This window comes from Eretmochelys imbricata, chromosome 21, assembly GCF_965152235.1.
Source record: "Eretmochelys imbricata isolate rEreImb1 chromosome 21, rEreImb1.hap1, whole genome shotgun sequence".
Taxonomy (NCBI): Eukaryota; Metazoa; Chordata; order Testudines; family Cheloniidae; genus Eretmochelys; species Eretmochelys imbricata.
The window spans coordinates 5,819,041-5,831,730 of record NC_135592.1 but is presented as its reverse complement, the minus strand read 5'-3'; the positions used below and the strand labels follow the sequence as shown (position 1 = coordinate 5,831,730).

Here is a 12,690-nt window from a genome sequence, read left to right as displayed (position 1 = left end):
CATTTCGTATAACCTATCGTAATTTAGGGTGAAATTCACTGCTGTGCAGAGCCCAGCCCAAAGCCTAAGATCTCAAAACAGGGCTCAAATGGGAGTTAAGTGGTCCATATAAGCCTTGGGCTGGCTCTCCTCCTTGGATGACATTCCCTGTCTATGCAAGCCACTTTGGATACTGCAACCATGGGTTCTAGTACCAAAATCCCTGAGCCTTTTCTCTGATTCTCATCCAAAGTATTGCCAGCTTTTATGATTTTACAGCAAGTCTTCCAATATTTGGTGTTTTTTCTTAAAACCCCAGCTACTGGAAGCGGGTTATTATGGGAGAATCTCAGCCTTAAAAACAAAAATCTCAGTTACTAGCCCTTGTGGTTGCAAATGCGACCCCTCCAGGCTCAAACACCAGAAGGGAAATTACCCCACCAAAAAACAACAACAATTATTACTTTTTAAAGCATGATTTTTAGCCAACTTCATGACTTTGGCGGGAGCCTGACTCATGATTCTTGAATGGCTGGGGTTGACTACACAACAGCCATGTCTCTGTGCCCATATTAAGAGCCCTTTGCCATGGTTTGGTTCTTAACCTGGGGCTGATATTCACATGCTACTGTCTTTTCTCCCATTTAAAACTTCCTCTGCAGTGTTAGTGACAAAGACACATCAGCCTTGAACCCCAGATGTGCTGCTGAGCAGTCTGGTTTCATTGTGGCAGGAGAGCCACCTCCAGAAAATTAAGGGCAGGAGCTTAGTGAGGGAAAGTGGACACAGCACCTCTGAATATCAGGCCCACCCAGCATAAATGGTGGAAAGTAAACCAGATTTTAAAAATTCTTGGTTCTCATGGTCTCAGGCAGGAAGGATGGTTCAGGGGTTGGGGCACTAGCCTGGGGCTTAGGAGACCTGGCTTCAGTTCCCTGCTCTGCTACAGACTCCCCGTGTGACCTGGGGTGAGTGGTTTTGGCTACATCTACACTGCAGCTGGGGGTGTGATTTGCAGCACATGTAGAAGACGTACTTGGACAAGGTTTATTCTAGCGGGCGCACTAAAAATAGCACTAAGGACATGGCTGCGCAGGCTGCACAAGTGAGTACATATCCAGGGGGTCAGGTGGGCTTGTGCAGACCACAGTGCTACAGTCTCACTGCTTTTTTTAGCAAGCTAGCCAGATTAAAGCTAGCCCAGGGACATCTCCATGAGCTGCAAAGCACTCCCCCAGCTGCCGCGTAAATGTAGTCTTAGTTAGGGATAATAGCACTGTCCTGCCTCACAGGGGTGTTGTGAGGATGAAGACGTTAGACTGTGAGGTGCTCAGAGACTATGCCAATGAGGGTCACCTAAGTACTGTACCATAGATGGTGTTGTGGTTAAGGCACTGGACTGGGACATCTGTGTCTATTCTTCGCTCTGCCTCTCACTGCACATAAGTCACCACAACGCCCTCTGCCTCATTTCCCCACTCTGTACATTAACGCTTCCCTGTGTCACAGCTAGGTACGTTCACGAATGTTGGTGAGAGCATCAGGCACCACAGTGATGAGTGCCAGAGTAAATCCTATGAATGAATTAACAGATAAATACAATTAGGTATTATTTAGTGACTCAGATAAGGCGTTTCTTAGATAGAGCTCGGCAGTGACTCTTCTATAGCTGCCACATACCAAATGCTGCTAAGGTACAATCCATTTCACATCCATAAAGGAAAAATCTCTGCTTTCCTTCCCCTTAGCCCCGAATAAAGAACTCTCCACTGGCTCTTGCCAGATGCCAGGCTGCTGAATGATAAGCTGGCTCTCAGCAAGGCCTCCTTATCTGTTTAGCCCCAGTTCTGAGGTGTGTTAGTTTCTTTATTGAATTCTGGACTGATCGTGGAAGCGCAGGTTAATTTGCTATCTGTGGGATGTCCTTTGAAGAACAGGTTTTTTACCTCTTGCCCTTTCCCTGACACTCAGTCTGCCTGCTCCATTTTTCATGTCTCTTCTCTTCATGGGAATTGATTATAGATAAACGCTCATCAAAAAACAGGGCGTTTTGGCAAACGCAATTATTTACCCATTGACATTTTAATTTGTAATGCTGTGGATGCCTTCAGGATACAGGGAAGAAGCTCCAAATGGTGTGAAGCTTGTTAGCTGGCTCCCCGTGGCGAGCATTCAGAAGCCTGCAGTGCATTGAACTCTCACCATGCATTTTGTTTTTATTGGATAAATAGCAAAATATCCCCCGATTTCACTATTTCTCATTTCCCGCTTTATATGGGAAGTAGAAAAACAACAAAAGAACATGCAGGGAGGCAAGATGGCTGATGATGTGCTCAGCAATATGATAGTACAAATAATAAACAATAAGGCCCTCACTGCTGTAGTATCTGATTGCCTCAGAACACCCTTGTGAGGTAAAGAAATACTTTCCCTATTTGACAGATGGGGAACTGAGCACAGGGCAGATTAAGTGACTTGTCCAAGGTCACACAGAAAGGTCTGTGAGTGAGCTGATAGTTGAACCCTTATCTCCTCAAGACCAGATTAGTGCTCTGCCCACTAGACTATCCTTCCACACGAAATGAGATGTAAAGCCTTTCCCCTAAGGGCTGTTAGCTTAAGTTTGGACCGGGATCCAAAAAGGACCTCTACAGGAGCAACATTTGGTGAGGATCCCTGCCACCCCACCACCAGCATGGAATAAGCTGCAGGGCCCTCCCCCAAATCTGGGGCATCCCTGGTGATTGGCAGAAGCTCTGGCCAACTGCACAGAAGTTCTGTGCCTCTGTGCTGACACTTATTAGCAGTTTTGGGTGCTTGCTGTGCTCTGGTCTCCACAGAAAAGACTCTTCCCTCTAGTCTCTTCATACTGAACCTTTACTCCTGCAGTTGTTCCACCCTGCCAGCTTCCTGTGTGGAGTAACAGAGCATCTTCAGTGCTCATGGCTGTTCTTTCCATGTCTATTGGCAAGCACTCAGCCACAAAGTGAACAACATTGTTTATGAAGGCTGAGCAGAGCTGACAGCTACCAATAGCCTCTCCAGCTTCTCCTGTAATAGCAAGTGTGCAAATATGTGGTATTCTTTCCCCACCTGCTCCAGCCTAGTCTAAAAAATGGCCTTTCTGAAATGCAAAAGGCCTGGGTGCAATGGCATAAGAGTTTTTAATATTTGCCTTTTGCAGTCTTTGTGTTGGTGTAAGGGCAGCATCTACTCCTTGCGCTGTGGGCTTTTTGTATATCAAATGCCACTTATTTTTAATCAACATATGCTTATTTTCAGAGGCTCTCCAAAAACTCATCCTTATTTAACTCTCCGGATTTTGATCCTTCACTGGGGGGACACTTGAATGAAAGATTGATGGTACTCATGTATTTTGGGGTGAAATTCATCCCTGTGGTGGGGCCCAGAACAAAGCCTGTGCACCTCTTAAGTCCCCTTTAAGTCCTGTTTTGAGATCGGAACTAATGCACAGTAGTCATACAGACTTTCTGAACAAGGGTCAGTTTTACCCGCTCCTTGTTAAAAGAAAAGGAGTACTTGTGGCACCTTAGAGACTAACCAATTTATTTGAGCATAAGCTTTCATGAGCTCACGAAAGCTCATGCTCAAATAAATTGGTTAATCTCTAAGGTGCCACAAGTACTCCTTTTCTTTTTGCAAAGACAGACTAACACGGCTGTTACTCTGAAACCTCTCCTTGTTGTTTTCCATTTAATGGTGAACATCTCTGTATTTGGACAAGGCAGTGTGGGCATATGAGAAGGGGTTCTTATTCTAAGTTTGCTTTTGTGTGTTGTTTTCTTATTACCATAGCACCAAGGAATCCCAGTCATAGTGCAGGACCCCACTGTGCTCGGTGCAGTACCAGACACAGGACAAAAAGTCAGTGCCCCCCTATACCTTGGCTCTCCCTCCTTCTCTGCCTCCCCTGAGCAAATTTCTCTCCGGTCTTCTTGCTAAAGATTTCCCAAGCTTTCACTGTTGCCCAAATCCCAGCAACTGAGTGATGACCTTGTAACCATCCCTATGGCGCTCAGCATGGGGCCAAGAGGTCTGACCCCATGAAGCTCATTGCAGGATCAGGACCATGGTACAATTCAGATGTGGAATGGTTTGATCAGATGAAGGCCAGTCTCCAGGAAGCACAGATCTCATTGCAAATGCTTTATTCCTTAGAATGGGGGCGGGGAGGGGGGAGAGATATCTCAAGGAATCCTGGCACCTGGTGATGTTGGAGGAGCCAAGGGAAAGCTGGCAGGTCTGTGGGGGCCTGGGGGACGGCACTGGGGGATCCTCTCCCCAATCTCCTCGCCTGTGGGTGGCAGGGTGGGGGTAAACACGCACCCCAACCTCTTCAGACTTTTTCCATTCCCCTCAGTTCTTAGGTTCTTTCCCAAAGTGTAACTTCTCTCCCCCCCCGCCTTTCTTTACTCCTCCCTCCCCATCTCTTCTCCCCTCCTTCCTTCCACCCTCCCTCCTCGGATTGCCCGCCCCTTCACGGGGAGGCAGCCAGTCAAGGCGAGGCTGTGACATCAGTGCCGTGAAACTGACCCGGGGCGGGACTGTGGTTGATACATTGTAGCGATTCCTTTTCCTGTCTTCGGGTTCCAAAGAGCGAACGAGCCAGGCGCGGGGACGAGCCTGGGGAGGGGGTGGGGGGGTTGAGCGGGGGGCAGCAGCGTCTCCCCTTCGGAGACCCGGGGTGGGGTGAGCCCTGAGGGCTCCGAGCCTTCCCCAGGAGACGGGGCGGTTGTTTCCTCTCTCCCACTCCCCCCCGCCCGCTTTCCAAGCTCTGGGGGATTTAGCTCCCCTCCGCCTGTTGAGAGCAAACTTCCCACTGTGGGGGGAGGAGGGGACTCGGAGCCAAGGGAAGGAGCCGCTGTGGCTGCCCCGGCGTGGCGGCAATGCTGTCCAACTCTCCGAACCCGAATCCGCAGGTGCTGTTCCCCACCCCCCCTCCTCCGCCCCCGCCGCCGCCCCAGCAGCACCCCCCGATCCAGCAACAGTTCCCCCAGTTCAACGTGAAATCAGGCCTCCAGATCAAGAAAAATGCTATCACGGATGATTACAAGGTCACCACGCAAGTGCTGGGGCTGGGCATCAACGGGAAAGTTTTGGAAATCTTTAACAAGAAGACTGGGGAGAAATTTGCTCTGAAGGTAAGCGCGCGGGGGGGCGGGAGAGGGGCTACTGACGCCCCTCTCTCCTCTCCTCTCCTGGTTCCCCATTCCCTCCCCCCGGGTTTGGCTCGGGCTGTGTTTGTAGGAGTGACACAGAAGGCATTGTGCTGTTCGAGTAAAGGGGAAGGTCCCTGCAGTTATGGGGCGGGTTGAGCCCTGGGTGCTCCGTGTAAAAGTGCCGACTGAATTATTTACAGGCTACCTTAAAACTGGCGGACGGACAAGATGGTGCTTTAACTTTGGCCTCGTCAGAGCTCGCTGAGTCCAGCGGTGAACCTCTTCCCCCTGCCGCGGTGTGGGCACAAATTCCCCACTTACTCACTGCGAAGGGCTCGCTGGGGAAGTTCTGCCTCGGATATCTTTTCCGGAGGGTGGGTGGAGGGGGTTGTTGGATGATCTAATCTCTCTGCCTTTTAAAAAATGAAACTCAGTAATTAATTTCCCCACCCCTTGCAAAACAGGACTTCCCAGCGGGAGAGGAGAAACCCCCAGAGCCTCCTAGGCCTGTTCACGTTGGCTGCGTTTGATAGGGCCGCTTCTCTCTTTCCCCTCAAATTTCTGTGTGTGTTTGTGTGTTAGTTGTGGTTTCCATGGATCCACTGATCAAAGCAGTTTGTATTTGCAGAGGGAGGAGAGTGTGTGTGCTCTGATTTCTTTCCAGATCCATTATTTTAGTAAAAGGGTGGTGGGAAGGAGAGAGGAAAGAGCAAGGAGCTCCGGTAACTTTGCAGCTGCCCTTAAAGCCTGTGGGCACTTCAGTGATCACTGCAGGGAAGAGTGTATCTTATAAGAGAAATAAATTCCATTGTGGTTCTGAGAACACAAACGCCACCCTCTTCTGAGGTAGTGTCTGATTGCACTAATTTAGGTTTCTTTCCCCATTTCTGCCCCCCCCCCCGAATCTTTATTCCAAGTCTGGAATGATTAAAGCAGTTATTTCCCTGGTGTTCTGGTTAGTGATTTTGCCCAAGAGGTCTGACTTGGCTGATACCGCTTAGGAAGAGAGGACTTGAAATTTACCAGCAACAGTTAGTGCTTGACAATGAGGGAATGTTTCTGGTGCTTTGTTACATGTAAATACAAACAAGCAGAATCTGGTTTAGACAAGTGGTCTCTTGGGCTGGGGCAGCACCGGTAATTCAGTGCTTTAAAGGGATTCTATATATAGAGAGAAGAAAATCATATTATGATGTGTAATAATAAAAATAATTTAAAAAAAATACACCATTAATTTGTTTGTTTTTATTGCACTCAGCTGGGACAATGAAACAGGGATAGTCAGTTTCACTTTCTGGCTTTACTATTCTTCATTAAAAAGAAAAGGAGTACTTGTGGCACCTTAGAGTGGTTAGTCTCTAAGGTGCCACAAGTACTCCTTTTCTTTTTGCGAATACAGACTAACACGGCTGTTACTCTGAAACCTATACTTCATTGTTACTGCTCTGTATTTCCATCACTTTAGAGGAATATCTAGTTTCCCCTTAAACTAGTCTTATTAAGAAAGACAAAATTAGGTTGTGTGGCATTTTAATTTAAAACAAAGCAAAATGACATTGGAAAGGGATGCCTTAGTGGCCTTAGCATCAGGTTTGAAATCCATTGAAACCTCCAGACTTGTCGATTTGATTCAGCGCGTTTACTCTCTGTGTTTTCTTGGTAAGCCCTTTAAAATTCAAGGTTCTCTGTGTGGGCACTAAAGATCTCGTTGCACTTTGTGTAAACATAGGCGTTTGTCTGGTTTTCCCTGTTTAATTACCCTCCCTGCTCCCCAGTTGTTGTGCAGTGTACTGTACACCAAGCTGCTACCGTTCTCCACCCCAGATGTGGCTATGTTTGTGGTGCTGTATCTGTGTGCGGTAGTCCATAACATGTTTTTGTTTGAAAGGTTTTCCAATACATAAGATATTGTACAAAAATATACATTTTGCATCTAAATAACTTGACAGTTTCCCTGTTTTCAAATGATTATTATTTTTTTTTTTTGGAGTGGGGGGTGAGTATTTCTCTGTTAGAGGGATCCTGGGGAAAGTTTAAATGGATTGTCGTAGGTAATGCTTAGCACTAGGAAAGATGGGTACAATTTTTCTCCTCCAGCGAAGCTGATCGTTCCGTATCTTAGGCACAACTTGCTCCCACACATTAGCTGTTCAGTAACACTATACGTTATCCTGTTAATTGTGAAGATTAAAAAAAAAACCCAAAAACCTCCTGTTTTGACTGCATTTTTTTCTTTTTAAGCCAACAAGTCACTAATCCTAAAATAATAAAGAAGTAGATTATTGACAAAAAAAATCCTGAATGGCAGATATTTCACTTTTTGGTCTGGAAATAGGGAAGCTTCTCATTCGTTGCCGTGTTATGTTTGAGGGTAGACACGGTAATTTTTCCTTTATGTTGTAAATGAGTGGGATCAGCCTCTGTTTTGACAGACATGCTTTTCTCTCCATTAAATTTAAAGTTGACTCAACGACTTAAATAGCAGTTGCTAATACTTTCCTGTGTGAAATAACAAAAGAAGAAGAACTAGAGGGTATGGCATATGGAAAGGGACAGCTTGTGTCAGCAGTCTCCTCATATCAAAGTACTGGCTAAGAATAATAGCATAGCCTCTGAGTTCTGATTATCTTGTCAGTCCTGGAGCGTGGTGCAATAGACGTGTTCAGGATCTAGGTTTGATATATTATTTACATGGGTGTACTTAAAGTGCCTTTTACAACACAGGATTTTTATGTATTAAGAATGGAACGTAAATCACGGACTCTCATTTTTTGCTCAGACCTTGTCCCCTGCTCAGTTTCCCAAGCTCTTTACCATATAATGAGGGACCTTTTTAAGTTGCGGATGTGTGTGGTCCAATCTCCCTGCTTATGAGCTATGTAACAATGCATGAGGAAGGTGCAGAATCAATTCACAGAGGCTAATTCTATTCAATTCAGCTTTGAATTTTTCCTTTGGGAAGTTTTAAAATTTTTATGGTCCATTCCCCATGTTCGTACGGTGAGGAAAAAGCTTAGCTGAGCCATCAAATGTGTCCGTGTCAGTTCAAAGGGCAGCCCAGCTGCTGCTGTAAACGACTCCTTCCAGGCCCCTAGAAAGTGCTGGGCTGTTAGCTCAGGGTCTTAGCAGACCAAACTACACTCTGTCCATCTCGCACTGACAAGTGTGTGAGACATACTCTTGGTTTGTCCAGTGAGTTTTGGATACTTCCTGTCAAGATATAGCCCTAAAAGGTAAACCTCGTTAATAGGATGTTTTGCTCAACTGTAGTGTGTATAGATCAATATGCTACTTTCTATTAGTTGGGGGTGGATCTGTTTATAAAGCTGTAGAGCATTGTTCAGAACTTCTGAATAACTTTGTATCATCTGGCATACAAACACCATTTGTTGGGGAGGAGTCAACACGGCTTTTGTAAAAGGAAATCATGCCTCACCAATCTATTAGAATTCTTAGAGGGGGATCAACAAGCATGTATACAATGGTGATCCAGCTGATATAGTGTACTTGGACTTTCAGAAAGCTTTTGACAGAGTCCCACCCCAAAGGTTCTTAAGCTAAGTAAGCTGTCATAGGATAAGAGGGAAGGTACTCTCATGGGTCAGTAGCTGGTTAAAAGATAGGAAACAAAGGGTAGGAATAAATGGTCAGTTTTCACAGTGGGGAGAGGTAAATATCAGGGTCTCCCAAGGATCTCTATTGGGACCTGTGCAGTTCAAGATGTTCATAAATGATTGGGAAAAGGGAGTAAACAGTGAGGTGGCGAAGTCTGCAGACAATACAAAATTGCTCAAGATGGTTAAGTCCATAGTTGTCCGGGAAGAGTTACAAAGGGATCTCAAAAAACGGAGTGACTGGGCAACAAAATGGCAGATGAAATTCAGAGTTAATAAGTGCAAAGTAATGCACGTTGGAAGACATAATCCCAGCTATACATACATAATGATGGGGTCTAAATTAGCTTTTAACACTCAAGAAAGAGATCTTGGAATCATTGTGGATATTTCTCTGAAAATATCTGCTCGTTGTGTACTGTCCATCAAAAAAGTCAGTGGGCTGTTCAGAACCATTAGGAAAGGGATAGATAATAAGATAGAAAATATCATAATGCCACTATATAAATCCATGGTATGCTAACACCTTGAATAGTGTGTGTAGTTCTGGTCACCCCATCTCAAAAACGATATATTAAAATTGGAAAAAGTACGGAGAAGGACAACAGAAACGATGAGGAAGAGCTTCCATATAAGGAGAGATTAAAAAGACTGGGACCGTTCAGTTTAGACAAGAGACGACTAAGGGGGGAAATGATAGAGGTGTCCAAAATCACAAATTGTGGGGAGAAAGTGACTAAGGAAGTGTTGTTTATCCCTTCACATAACACGAGAACCAGGGATCACCCAGTGAAATGAATAGGCTGCAGGTTTAAAACAAACATAAGGAAGTACTTGTTCACACAACACAGTTAACTTGTGGAACTTGTTGCCAAGGAGTATTGTGAAGCCAAAAGTATAATTGGATTAAAAAAACGAATTAGTTAAATTAATGGAGGATAGGTCCATCAGTGGCTATTAGCCAGGATGGTCAGGGATGCAACCCTATGCTCCGGGTGTCCCAAAACCTCTGACTGCCAGGAGCTGGGAGGGGATGACAGGGGATAGATCACTCAATAATTGCACTGTTCTGTTCAATCTCGCTGAAGCATCTGGTGCTGGCCACTGTTGAAAACATGATATTGGGCTAGATGGACTAGTGGTCTGATCTTACGTTTTTATGACTCATTATCTGCATCAGTGTAAGAGGAATAACGGAGTAACTTGGATACAAAGAACTGATTGCATCAGGTGTTGCTGTTTCTGGTGACATTAGAAAGAATGCAAGAGGGAGGCCCATAGCCAGAAGCCAAAGGTGAAATTGCTTTGTGCTGTGTGTTAGGTTTTAAGGCGAGCATTTCTATTCTAAACTTTTCTGTTTATATCTCCTGTCCAAAAGGTCATACGTATTAACGCAATCTTACAGTGATGGGGAAACAACTGTAAATCTCATTAATATTAAAGATTTCTGGTTCTGTGTGCTCAGGAATTTTGTCCCTCAGGAATTTTGTAAAACCACATATTATAAAACCTCTCTATTCCAAGGTCTTCGATACTTTTATGTTAGGATTTCATTTAGAGATGCACTGCTATAATGTGACCATTCATAGTTCAGTGGGAGGTATATAAACTCCAACAATAGAGAAAATGTAATTTGGGCTCATTCCCCATCTAGTACACGAGTGCTTAGCCAAGGCATTTGATTGCTTAATAAAATAAATTATGTTTCTAGCACATGTTTGTAAGTTACTGGCCTATAGTCTTGTTTGCCTGCACTGTCTAGTTAAAAACAAACGATACTCTTTAACTTCTGACTTATCAGTAGTTATTGTCTAATTGATTAGCGTTTCACTGATCACTGCAGCAGAAAAACATCTCAAGTGGAATCCATAAATTGGCCAGTATTAAAAAGGCATAGCATTGTTTAAATCGGCGAATTAGCATTGGTTCTTAATAGGATTTTAGATTCGGGTGCTTTCTCCTTTAGGGGTTCAGTCCCATAAGGTGCTGGGTGATCTCAGCCCCAGTGAGAAGTGGCAGAACTCAGCAACTCATGGAAAGCTCTTGTCAGCAAGCAGCATGAGGCCCGTTGTGGATTGTTCAGTGATTCGCTCATCAACATCTGGCCGTCTGAGAGCGAAGGGCAATGCAGCTGTGGTCAGCAGTAGGAAACATGAGGTGGTGTCTATATGGGTATATATTTTCTCAGCTCGCTGTGATTTCTTATTAGATGAAAATTAGATTTGGAATTTCTGGAACACATGTTGTATGTAGCTTTTTGCGGATACAGACCAACACGGCTGCTACTCTGAAACCTGTCTTATTGTATGTAGGTCACTGCTGACTTTACTTGGCTTTGTTCGTTGCAGTTGGGCTGCTGGTGTTGTGTGAAGCAGATTGCAGAGGTAGGATAGCGGGCAAGACCTAATTCTGTGTCGCATACTGTAAATTCCACTCCAAGATGTACTTTTAAGCCTAATCTTCAGATGAGATCTGGATTAGTGACTGGCTCCCTTAATGCAGCTTTTTACAAAGAAATTGCAGGTAATCTGGGCTGGAGGCTCAGTTAATGCTGGGTGGACATCAGTGAATCTCTTTCTTTGCCATGTGTTTCACTTGGGGCTCTAGGATGCAGAGCAAGATTCTGCAAATGAAACCTAACCTTTAACGTCAACTCTAAGGTAGTTGTCAGCTGGCTGTTGCCATGAAGACTCTGCACAGAACAGTATCTTTGGGAATGTCATGCTTTCAAAGGTAACTCACTAGCATCTGTGGTGCTTTGGAAGCTTCTCCGTGGGACCCCTTTGCATTAATGCCGACACCCACTGAAAATTGGCTGAAGTGGATCAGTTCTTCATTAGTAAGTTTATGCCAGTAAAGTGCATCAGCTGTAGTGCGGTTTGATTCCATCAGATTAGATGTCTGGAATGGCTTCCCTGGGGATGAAAGCAGCAAGGTCCAAATACATTAATGGTATTACACTTGGGAGATTCCCATCACCAAAGTGTCTGGGTTATGCTTTACAAAGGCAACATGGTCTTGGGAGAGGGCAGAAAACTAGGTGATGGAAGGCTGGTTTCTAGTCCAGGTTCTGCCTCAGACTGTGTGATGTTAGGGAAATTACTTCCTCTCTGCTGCAGTTCTCCTTATGTGCTGTGGGGATGAGGAAACTCACCACTCTCTGTCAAGTATTTTGAGATCTATCGATTTGTCAGTTTTCAGCTCTTCAACTCTTTTCTTCTTCTATAGAAAACCTGAGCAGGAGTTGTCAGGGTTCTTGGCCTTGTCGCGGCTCTTGGGGCCCTTGTACACCCTTCCGCTCGCTAAAGGAACAGCATCCGGGACAGCTGCGGTGTCCTCAATAGTATGGATTGTATACCAGCTGTTTATTGCTTAACATTACCAAACGAATGGAAAAAGCTGCACATTTCCTCTTGTTTCCACTATGGTTCAGCTGAAATGTCTATTAACTTCTTCCCAACCCAAACACACAAGGGTTTTGATCCTAGTTTCTCACTCCACTTTTCAGGATCCTTAGCAACTTCTACTGGCCTCCTAGAGCTGCCCTTTGAGACGTTCCTCAAAGTGGTCATGGATCCAACTCGATTTTTCTTTGTCTGCAGTGCAGAGAGGGTTTTATGGGTGTTTTCTTTCCCCTTAATTAGGTAGTGAATCTGTCAATGCTCCCTATGCTGTGATATAATAAACGTTATGGAACATGATCCAGTAGTTCCCTTGAAGCTATTAGCCTCCAGCAGGACTCAGGTTCTGTTTTTAGCTCAGCTCTGTGCAGAATGTTAACAGAAGGGGCTTCTCTATCAAGGAGTTGCTGGGCCTTGCTTTTGATCGGGAGAACTCTGGAAAATGCTCTGCTGTTTCCTCACTTCATGTTATGCTCATTGAACATTGTTTTGTAGAGGTTTTATTTTGAAAGCCCT

At 44.9% G+C, this 12,690-nt stretch overlaps 1 protein-coding gene across 1 annotated transcript in view; it reads left to right on the top strand.

The window, feature by feature from the left end:
* Positions 1-4,636: 4,636 nt before the first annotated feature.
* The window catches only part of MAPKAPK2 (MAPK activated protein kinase 2), a 79,879-nt gene continuing 71,825 nt past the window's right edge, over positions 4,637-12,690 (top strand). The window contains exon 1 of the mRNA XM_077839339.1: positions 4,637-5,141. Coding sequence (XP_077695465.1) covers positions 4,887-5,141 — 255 coding nt within the window. The 5' untranslated portion in view covers positions 4,637-4,886. The remainder of the gene's footprint in view (positions 5,142-12,690) is intronic.